This window comes from Suncus etruscus, chromosome 14 (assembly GCF_024139225.1).
Source record: "Suncus etruscus isolate mSunEtr1 chromosome 14, mSunEtr1.pri.cur, whole genome shotgun sequence".
NCBI lineage: Eukaryota > Metazoa > Chordata > Mammalia > Eulipotyphla > Soricidae > Suncus > Suncus etruscus.
Genome location: NC_064861.1, coordinates 24,673,319 through 24,684,016, shown reverse-complemented (window position 1 = coordinate 24,684,016; position 10,698 = coordinate 24,673,319). Strand labels below are relative to the sequence as shown.

Genomic DNA, 10,698 nt, shown 5'->3' with positions numbered 1-10,698 from the left:
TCCGGCGCCAGGATGTGGGCCCGGCGGCGAAGTCGCCCCGGGCCGGCGGGGTGCGGGGTGGACGAGCTCCGGCGCCGCCGGCGGGAGCGCGAAGCCGGTGCGGGCAGGCGGGGGCGTGCGGGCGGCTGGGCGGTGGCGGGGGCCCGGGTGGGAGACCCGCGCGCTCACGGCGCCTCGGCCCGCCCGGCCGCCCGCAGCTCTGAGGAAGGCGCGGCGGGAGCGGCAGCTGGTGAGCAAGAGGCTGCTGCGCGAGGACGCGGAGGAAGCCGACGGGGAGAGTGCGGCCCCCGGCCCGGCCCTGGGGGCAAGCGAGGTGAGGGCGACCCCCGACGCGGGGACCTCCCGCCCTTGGCCCCCACGCCCACTCGTCCACCACTGCTTGTGCTTGCTCGATCGCCCAGTCTCCACCCCCACGCTTTAGTTTATTATTTATTATTAGGGTGTTTTGTTTTTTTTTGGGGGGGGGGTTACACCCGGCTCCTCTCAGGAGTTCCTCCTGGGTCTACGCTCAGAAATCGCTCCTGGCAGGCTGGGGGGCCTATGGGACGCCGGGGTTCGAACCACAGTCCGTCCTTCTGCATTGCAAGGCAGACGCCCTACCTCCATGCTAGCTCTCCGGCCCCCAGTTATTGCTAGGTTGTTTGAAGCCACACTCTGTTTCCAAGACTCAGTTGAGATTGCACTCGGGATCACTGCTGGCAGGCTCGGTACACCACAGGGGGTGGTGGGTATAGAATCCGGGTTCGCCTTGCGCAAAGCAAGTATTCTGCACACTTTATTTTGTTTTTTGGGTCACACACGGCGGTGCTCAGGGGTTACTCCTGGCTGTCTGCTCAGAAATAGCTCCTGGCAGGCACGGGGGACCATATGGGACGCTGGGATTCGAACCAACCACCTTTGGTCCTGGATCGGCTGCTTGCAAGGCCAACGCCGCTGTGTTATCTCTCTGGCCCCACATTTTTATTATTTTTATTTTTGTTTTTGGGTCACATCCGACGCTCAAGGCTTACTGCTGACTCTCCCCTCAGAAATCGCTCCAGTCAGGCTTCGGGGATTATAGGGATGCTGGGATTCGAACCACCATCTGTCCTGGATACGCTGTGCTATTTCTCCAGCCCCATTTTTGTTTTTTTGTTTTTGTTTTTGGGCCATACTCGTTTCGTCGCAGGTTACTCCTGTGCGCTCAGAAATCGCTCCTGGCTTGGGGGACCATATGGGACACCGGGGGATCGAACCGCGGTCCGTCCTACACTAGCGCTTGCAAGGCAGACACCTTACCTCTAGCGCCACCTCTCCGGCCCCTCCAGCCCCATTTTTTTTTGGGGGGGGGTCACACCCGGCAGTGCTCAGGGGTTACTCCTGGCTTCATGCTCAGAAATTGCTCCTGGCAGGCACGGGGGACCATATGGGACGCCGGGATTTGAACCGATGACCTTCTGCATGAAAGGCAAACGCCTTACCTCCATGCTATCTCTCCGGCCCCATCCAGCCCCATTTTTTAAGCTTTTGAAGAGCGCTGGAGTCCTTGTCGTTGTTGTTTGGGTGTTATTTTTTATTTTGGTTTGTTTTGTTTTGGTACCACACTTGTTGGTGCTCAGTGCCCCGATCAAACGGGATCAGCCACATGTAAGGCAAGAACCCTGCCTGTTGTATTATTACTGCTCAAGTCCTCCTTTGTTCATAATTTTTACTCAAGGGTCTATGTGGTCCAATCTCAATCTCCTGGATGAAAAGCAGTGCTTAAGCGTACTGTTGAATTCTCTCTGGGAGCCAAGAATATTGCCTTATGGCACAGTTACCACCCTTAGTGTATTTACAGGGGCCATCAAATAGGTCATTTGCAACTAAGTTTGCCAACCTTGTTCATTCTCCATATAGCATTCACGTGCCTTTTAAAAATCTAACCAGGGGCTGGGGCAATAGTTCAGTGGGTATGACGTTTGCCTTGATTTTAGCTGACCTGAGCTTGATCCCTGGCACCACCTATAGTCCCCTGAGCACTATCAGGAGTGACACTTAAGCATATCTAGGCCTAGTGTGACTCACACAAAAACCCCAAACCTCAGCAACCAGAGTGATAGTACAGCAGGTTGCCACTTCCCTTGTATGCAGTGACCTGGGCTTGACCCCAGGCACTACCTAAGGTCCTCTGAACACCTTCCTCACCAGTGATCCCTAAGCACTGTTGGATGTCACCCTTCCCCCAAAATAAGCAAACAAAACCTTGGAGAGCAGGAGTGCAGAGATGTCACCATGAGTATGTGCATACATAACTCTAAGGGATCTGTGTCACATGGGAACTGATGACCACAGGCAGAGGATCCTGGTGCAGTGGACATTCCCAACCTCAAGGAAAAAAAAGAAAACCAGAGCAAAACAAAAGACACTGACCAAAGTCCTGCCTCTGACCTATAAAGTTGTCTAAATTCTTCTGACTCTTGAACCTATCTGCTTTCTCCTCCTAGCCACACACACTGTCCCCCTTTTAGTTCCTGGAAAAATAAATCACTCTTTCATGTCTCAAGAGCTTTGCATTAGTGGGTCCTAAAAGGCCTTTTAGTAGTAAATCTTGGCAAGTTATTTGCACAACATCATTCATACTAATTGTTTATAATTGTTCTGCAGCTAGGCTTTCTCCATTTTCTTCCTTATACCTTTTTCCTTTTGTTTGGGCCGTACCCTGCTTTCTTGGGGGCACATCATGGTTCATTGCTCCCTGTGATGCCCAGAAGAACTTGTAGTGCCAGTAATTGAATTGTGGTTGGCTGCATAAAAACAAGCACTTTCACCCCTGTGCTGTCTATAGTACAGGGCCCTTGACTTTATTGTTTCCTGGACTGGACCAGGAACTTAGCACATGCAAGGCATTCTCTCAACCACTGAACCAATTTCCTGGCCAAGAATGGTTTAAGTCACCTCCCAGGATCACCTGAACCTAATTCTCTGAGAATGGAGTACAGATGTCTGCATTTGGGGGATTTTGGAGTGGGCTCCCAGTAAATACTCAGTGGAACCTTGAGACCACTCGGCACTAGGCCTGACACAGCTTACCAGTCCCGTCCCAGTGCTGCTCTGGGGAACATGAGGTGCCAGGAATTGAATCCAGGGTCTCTGCTAGCCAGGTATTTCCAGGCTCTAGCCCTGCAATCATCTCCCTCCAGCCCCCAACTGGACTTTAAATTCAAGGAAATCTAAGTCCTGTTTTAGTTGTTCTCACTGAAAACTCAGATGGCTTTAGTATTTGATATGTAGTACATGTTTAGCATTTATTGTTTTTGTCTTTTGGGGTATACCCAGTTATACTCAGGGTTTACTCCTGGCTCTGTGCTCAAGGATCACTCTTGGTGGAACACAGGGAGTCAGTGACACACTGTCAATGACACAGATTGATGGATGATTGCAGGGCCAGCACCCTGCAAAGCAAATACTTACAAATACTTACCAAGTAGTATTTAGGGACCATATTGATTGTATTTAGGCTGCTAAATACAATATTTAGGCATCCAACACAGGCACAGCCCGTTAAGCTAACTAGGACTTGCTTTATTTTTTTCTTCTTTTTGTCTCTGGGCCACACACAGTGATGCTTAGGGCTTACTCCTTGCTCAAGGGTCATTTTTTTGTTTTTGGGCCACACCCAGTGACACTCAGGGGTTACTCCTGCTATGCGCTCAGAAATCACTCCTGGCTTGGAGGACCATATGGGATACCAGGGAATTGAACCATGGTTCGTTCTAGGTTAGTGCGTGCAAGGCAAACGCCTTACTGCTTGCGCCACTGCTCCAGCCCTGCTCAAGGGTCATTTTTAAGGAGCCATCTGAGTTGCTGGGAATCAAACCCAAGTTGGCTACGTTCAAGACAAACACCCTTACCTGCTGTACTCACACTTCAGTGTCTAGGACTTGCTTTGTGACAAATGTGGGTTTTTTCTTTTTTTCTGTTTTCTTGTGACAAATGTGTTTTACCATCACTCCCTGTCCCTCCTGGTTTTTAGATCCGGCAGTTCCTGCAGCTGGCCCAACGGGGGCCAGAGGAAAAAGAGAGACAGTGTGCTCTGATCAGTCTTCGGCGAGGTTTGCAGCACCCTGAGACACAGCAGACCTTCATCGGGTCAGTGTGTGTGGTGTGAATGGATGGCCTGGGCCCTGAGGGAGGGAGGAGTGTTGACGGGATGACTACAGGCTGAGCAGACCTCTGGTATTTGCTTCTGTAGGCTGGAGGGAAGCATACGAACTCTCCTTGGGCTCCTGACCAGCAACCATGCCCTACTGCAGCTTGAGGCTGCCAGGTGCCTTCATGAGCTCTCACATTCTGAACAAAGTGTGGTGGCAGAGGCCTGCCTACCGGCCACTTCGTATCTTCTTACCTACCTCTCCGGGCACAGCTCAGACTTCATAGTAAGCCCTGTACCTTCCTACTTTATTCTTGACTTGTATTTCAAAGTCAGCTTTTGGAATCTACTTTGTGCTGGCAGATTTGGGGAAGAAAAAGATTCTTCTGATCTCACAGCTATTCTGACACCTGTGATTCCCCACTCCCGTTTTCCTAGCCTAGTTTTTCTGTTGTCCCTCTTTCAGGAGCTCTGCCTGTATACACTGGGCAACCTGGTTGTGGAGAGTGAAGCTGTGAGGAAGCAGCTCCTGCCACAGGGCATTATTCCAGCTTTGGCTGCCTGTGTCCAGGTCAGTGTTCACTTCTGCTTCCCCCTCTGGGCCCACCGTACTCACAATCAACTTGTTTTGAGAGGAGAGCTCCAGTCTCCCAAAGCAGAAAGCACAGGAAATCATAGCGCCCAGTTTCTAGTCAGATCCTAATATATCTTCTAGTCCCCCCACCTACCTGTGCTGGAAGCCCTTGGATATGCTTTGTCCCAGCTCCTACAGGCCAAGGAAGCACCGGAGACTATCATCCCGTAAGTAAAACTATCTCCAGGTATGTGGCTACTTCACTTAAACTCTACTGTTTGGCTGGGAACGGTTTGGGTCTGGACACTTTACCCACCCACTTTTTTTTTGTTTTTGGGCCACACCCGTTTGACACTCAGGGGCTACTCCTGGCTATGCGCTCAGAAATCGCTCCTGGCTTGGGGGGACCATATGGGACACCAGGGGATCAAACCGCGGTCCATCCTACGCTAGCACTTGCAAGGCAGGCACCTTACCTCTAGTGCCACCTTCCCGGCTTCTACCCACCCACTTTTAAGTGTTGGTCAGAACCACAGGCATCTTCCCTGCTGTGCTTCCTACTCACATCTCTGCTTCTGCTACAGCTCCGTCTTGGCATCCAGTCTTCCTCAATACATGCTGCAACTCTTGAAACCTGGCCCAAAACTGAATCTTGGGGTGGCTGTGGAGTTTGCCTGGTGCCTTCACTACCTCATCTGCAGGTAATGGCGATCTTCTGGGGAAGTATCACATATTGCCCCAGGGGCCCCTGCTATGACACATTTTCATTTAGGTTACTGGAATTGCTGTCATGAGTTTTCCTCCTTCCCTGGGCCTCTCAGAGCCCAGGTTAGCCCAGACGGAGATCATTCTAGGTGGGAGAGACAGAATCTGTGTCTTTTGCCTCTTACTGTCCAGCCAGGTCAACAATTCCCTGCTCATCAGCCAGGGGGCTCTGTCCACTCTGGGGCTGCTGCTGTTGGATGTCGCAGAGGCTGTCCAAAGAACCAACAATGCAGGATTGGAGCTGGTAGGTGAGGACATGCCTTTGGTGGGCAGGGAATTCCTCCTATACATCTACCAGTAACTCCTCACTTCTCTCTGCAGCTGGCATGTCCTGTGCTTCGGTGTCTGAGTAACTTGCTAACAGAGACAGCAGCAGAATCTGTGGAAGGGCAAACACAGCTCAGAGATGAGCGTATCGTGGCCGCATTATTTCTGCTTTTGCAGTTTTTCTTCCACAAACAGCCCGGCCTACTTCCTGAAGGCCTTTGGCTCCTTAATAACCTTACTGGTCAGCATCACTGCCTAGGGGAGTGATGGGGATGGACCGAGGGGGAGGGAAGAGGGTTGGCATGGCATGATTTCAGACTTTACCATGACAATTTCCCTTTCAGCAAACAGTCCTTCGTTTTGTACCTCTTTGCTCTCCCTGAACCTGGTTGGGCCCCTCTTGCAGTTACTACCAGTATCTAATGTGGTGCGTGTACTGGTAGGTATTGGGGTTGTCACTGGATTTCAAATGTGGTTGCTAAAGTGTGGCAGGGGTGGGTAAGGGGTGGAGGAAAATGACATTCTTCTGCTGGATGTGGTGTGGGACTATTACATATATGAAGCTAAATTAATAGAATTATAAATTGTGGTGTTTAAAGTACTAGGATAGGGGCCTTAGTAATAGCGCAGTGGTAGGGCGTTTGCCTTGCACGTGCTGACCCAGGACAGACCTTGGTGTTTGATCCCCGGCGTTCCATATGGTCCCCTAAGTCGGGGTGATTTCTGAGTGCATAGCCAGGAGTAACCCCTGAGCATCACTCGGTATGGTCCAAAACAAAAACAAACAAACAAAAAATTAGGAGGAGCCTGGCTCAAGACTCAGAAGGTTCAAGAGAGTTGGCAGGTGGTGTGGTATGGCTGGCTTCAGGGCCACACCAGGCGTGGTGCTTTGAGTTCCTAAAGGAAGTTGTAATTGGAAATAGCAATACTGAGGGATTTCAGACATGCACATTAAAGGGCTTGGTTAGCACTCCGTGTATTGGGCCTAACAATATTATCTTTATCTTTTGCCTTATTTATTCAGGTGCTCACAGTTCTGTGCAACATTGCAGAGAAGGGACCTGCTTACTGCCAGCATCTGTGGCCTGGGCCCCTGCTGCCAGCCTTGTTGGACATCTTAGTCTTCTCTGATACTGAAGTAGTTGGCCAAAGTTTGGAGCTGCTACAACTACTATTTCTCTATAGGCCAGAGGTGGGTTTCTGGCCCTGGTCCACACACTCCAGTTCTGAAACCTCTGGTCTTATCATGGCTCCTTTTCTTTTTCTAGTCCTGGCTATAGCTATTTCTTTGGGATGCTAGCCAAAGTGGGTTCCAGTTTAAAATCTCCATGTCCTTTTTGGGAATTCACTCCTTTCAAGAAGAGGTCTGGATAATTTAATGCTGTGGGAGTAAAGTATTTGCACACAAGGACCCAAGTACTGACTCTTGTCTTCCTTCAGGCTAGCGAAGCCTTCCTGCAGAACTCAGGGCAACAGGCCCTAGAAAAACATCAAGCAGAGGTACAGCTTAAGGACCGTGTGCAAGTTCTCCTGCAGAAAGCTCTTCACCAGTGATCTTGCTTCTTGGACACTCATGCCAATCCTACCTCCTTTGCTCCTCCAGTTTCCTTGCCCAGAAGCCTAAGTTTTGTTCTTTTCTTCCACACCTCCTAAGACTTATTTCAACACTGAACAGAGAAGACCAGAGGGAGCTTGGTGTGCCCTGCTTATTTTTGGAGCCCTGCTTATTTTGGGGACCCTCCATCTCTTCCCTCCAATTTTGGCAGGCAGCTTTTGAATGGAATAGAATAAAGTTCTATTTTTATAGTAAATTATTTTGCCTCATGATTGCAAGGGAAAGGCTGGTACGTGGAAGTGAGAAAAAGAATATCCTGAGACATTCTTTTAGAGCACAAGCTTTATACAAACAGGAAAATAAATACATTTTTCCACGTTTTACTCATCCAGTGGAGAAGCTGTGAGGTTGGTGCTCTTAATCCTCTCTGGAGGCTTCAGGCTTTGCCACTTAGCACATCTTGCAGGGCTTTGTTTACCTGATCAGCATTGAGGTTGTTCAAAGAGACTTGCTTTTCTTGGCCAAAAGCTGAAGGAAGAGAAAAATGACTAAGTCACCTGAGGAGAGAGCCAGAAGTAAGCCCCAAGTACCATAAGGTGTGTACCAAAACAAATAAAAAAAAGCAGCTATAACTTTTACTTACTATAAATTGACACATGATTAAAGTTAAGAATCTGTCATATAATTTTTGCAGCATTACCTATCATCACTTCCATGAAATATATATATATATACCTATGTACACATATGTAATGCTCATAGATCAGATGTATGCAATTTTAGAAATGATATAAAATTCTCTTCAAATAATAAAAACTGAACTATAAAAAAAAGAAAAATGACTAAGATTCTACTCCCTTCCCATTGTGACCTCAGAAAATGAGTCAAAATTCCAGTTGAACTTACGTTTCCTAAATTTGTTAAAGACCAACTGAATAGAGTCGGAGAGATAGCATGGAGGTAAGGCGTTTGCCTTTCATGCAAAAGGGAGTAGTGGTAACTACTAAAGATACTGGGGATGGACAGAGTATAAGGTAAGGCTCTTTCCTTGCATGTGGGTGAACCTGATTGAGTTCGATCCCTGGCATCGTATATGGCCCCTTGAATACCCCAGGATTTCTGAGCAGAACCAGGAATCATCCGTGAGCACTTTTGATTTTATATGTACTTGTGAGTTCCATTTTCCCAAATAAGTATAAAATTAACAAGCCTTTAAAATAAAGTCAGTCCTGTTATGCTAGGAAGGTTAATAAAAAGATTTGACCAAGGTGGCTTGATATGCCTACAGTTTCCTTGGCCTTTTTGTTTTGTTTTTGGATCACACCCGGCAGCGCTCAGGGGTTACTCCTGGCTCTATGCTCAGAAATCGCTCCTGGCAGGCTCGGGAGACCATATGGGATGCTGGGATTTGAACCAATGACCTTCCACATGGAAGGCAAACACCTTACCTCCGTGCTATCTCTCTGACTCCTATTTAGTTGGTCTTTAACAAATTTAGGAAACTAAGTTCAACTGGAATTTTGACTCATTTTCTGAGGTCACAATGGGAAGGGAGTTGTTTTAGTCTCTTTTTTGTGTGGTGCTGGAGCCTTAGCACAGCAGGTAGGGTGTTTGTCTTGCATGCAGTGGACCTGGGTTCACACCCTGGTATCCCATATGGTCCCAGGAACCTGGCAGGAGTGACTTCTGAGCACAGAACTAGGAGTAACCCCTCTTGAGTGTGACCCAAAAAAACAAAAGCTTTTAGTTTTGTTTTTAGACCACAGGTGGCTGTACCATAGCCAAAACACCTGCTGTACTATAGCTCTGGTCCTTAGTTTTGTGTTTTCAGTGACACCCAAGTGCTCACAGGACCATGTGGGGATCGACTGAACACAGGCCTCCAGCAAGAAAAGTGTGCCTTCTGGCCACATCTCCGCCCTTGATAAGAGAAAAAAAGAATGTGCCCCTTTATTTGATGATTAAGTGAAACTCAGGCAGGTGAATATCTAGCATAAAGCCTAGCGTCAAGTACTCAACACAGACTTCTTATTTTAGGCATATATATATATATATATACATATATTTTTTTGTTTTTGTTTTTGGGCCACACCCGGCGGTGCTCAGGGGTTACTCCTGGCTGTCTGCTCAGAAATAGCTCCTGGCAGGCACGGAGGACCATATGGGACACCGGGATTCGAACCACCACCTTTGGTGCTGGATTGGCTGCTTGCAAGGCAAACGCCCCTGTGCTATCTCTCCGGGCCCGATTTTAGGCATATACTGAGATTCACACTCTACCGGGACCAACTGTATCCACATATGATTTGGAAGGTCCTATACTTCTAATTGCTGGAAAATGAACAGCATCAGTTCTCCCCCTATCTCAGGTCGGTTGTCAATTGCAAACTGGCACCTCCTCCTCTCTAAGCAGGGCTCGCTCAGCTCCAAAAGGCTATTGCCTGAGATGTGAACTTTTCCTATACGTGGATGGACATGGAATCTATTATGCTGAGAGAAATAAGCCAGAGGGAGAGAGAAAGACGCAGAACAGTTTCACTCATCTATGGGTTTTAAGAAAAATAAATGCCATTTTTGCAATAATTCTCAGAGACAAGTAGAGGAGGGCTGAAAGGTCCAGCTCACGACATGAAGAGTCACACATCAAAGAGTGATGAGTGCAATTAGAGAAATAACTACATTGAGAACTATCATAACAATGTGAACGAATGAGTGAAGTACAGGCGGGGGTGGGATGGGGATATTGGTGATAGGAATGTTGCACTGGTGTAGGGGGGAGGGGTTCTTTACATGACTGACCCCAACTACAATCCTATTTGTAATCAAGGTGTTTAAATAAAAATATTAAAAATAAAAAATACACCCCCCCCCCCAAAAAAAAGGGTATCCACAGCCCTTGAGTTGCTTTACTGCGAATAAGGTCAACTGCAAAAGCCAGATTCTCTTGCAGTGTGACCTTGAATCTCTTCGAACCTCCATCGGGTCAACCACCCGTGAATGCCACGCTCACCGAAGCGGGCCCACAGCTTGGGCTGCACACCGGAGCACTCCCTGATTAAGATGGGCAGATTGGAGTTGGCCTTCTTCAGCTCCACGTAGCGTTTCTCGATGAAGTCCCTGTGGGAGGAGAGAGGACACGACGGTGACTAGGTGCCAGCCTCCCTTACACCACCAGGGAGGTCGAGTTTATGACCCCGGCAGCCCCCTTTACACGCGGCGTCTCACCTGACGCCTTGGCTGTTGGGCGAGCGCTGACAGAGGTGAATTCGAATCTCACGGAGTTGAGTCAACTTGGCCCCGAGACCGCGACTAGCCGCCGCCGCCATCTTCGCTAGCTCTGAGCCCCGCCCACGCCAAACCTCTGCCCCCCCTCCCAAAAAAAAGCCGAACCAATCGATTAAGTGTACCTGAGGGGGCGTGGCCCAA

The 10,698-nt window shown here is 48.8% G+C and overlaps 2 protein-coding genes across 3 annotated transcripts; one reads left to right on the top strand and one right to left on the bottom strand.

The window, feature by feature from the left end:
* TMCO6 (transmembrane and coiled-coil domains 6) lies at positions 1-7,330 on the top strand. Of its 2 annotated transcripts, none has more exons than XM_049786010.1 (12): positions 1-97; positions 198-313; positions 3,995-4,110; positions 4,214-4,397; positions 4,578-4,682; positions 4,827-4,912; positions 5,270-5,386; positions 5,583-5,694; positions 5,772-5,958; positions 6,062-6,156; positions 6,742-6,909; positions 7,158-7,330. In XM_049786010.1, exons 1-12 carry the CDS (start codon positions 13-15, stop codon positions 7,269-7,271), a joined length of 1,485 nt encoding a protein of 494 aa, XP_049641967.1. In that variant the 5' UTR covers positions 1-12; the 3' UTR covers positions 7,272-7,330. The 2 variants fall into 2 exon arrangements, with proteins under 2 accessions (XP_049641967.1, XP_049641968.1); XM_049786011.1 differs by having other exon boundaries at positions 5,222-5,386.
* Positions 7,331-7,596: 266 nt separating this feature from the next.
* Positions 7,597-10,612, bottom strand: NDUFA2 (NADH:ubiquinone oxidoreductase subunit A2). The gene is given in 4 exon segments (XM_049786043.1): positions 7,597-7,722; positions 7,724-7,800; positions 10,283-10,389; positions 10,498-10,612. Coding segments are annotated over 4 exon segments (318 nt in total). The 5' UTR covers positions 10,599-10,612; the 3' UTR covers positions 7,597-7,689.
* Between the last annotated feature and the right edge of the window lie 86 nt (positions 10,613-10,698).

Coding starts and splice junctions, on each gene's coding strand:
- TMCO6 (XM_049786011.1), top strand. CDS start 13: ATGTGGGCCCGGCGGCGAAGTCGCCCCGGGCCGGCGGGGTGCGGGGTG. Junction 98..197: donor CCGGCGGGAGCGCGAAGCCG/GTGCGGGCAGGC, acceptor GGCCGCCCGCAG/CTCTGAGGAAGGCGCGGCGG. Junction 6,157..6,741: donor CTAATGTGGTGCGTGTACTG/GTAGGTATTGGG, acceptor TTATTTATTCAG/GTGCTCACAGTTCTGTGCAA.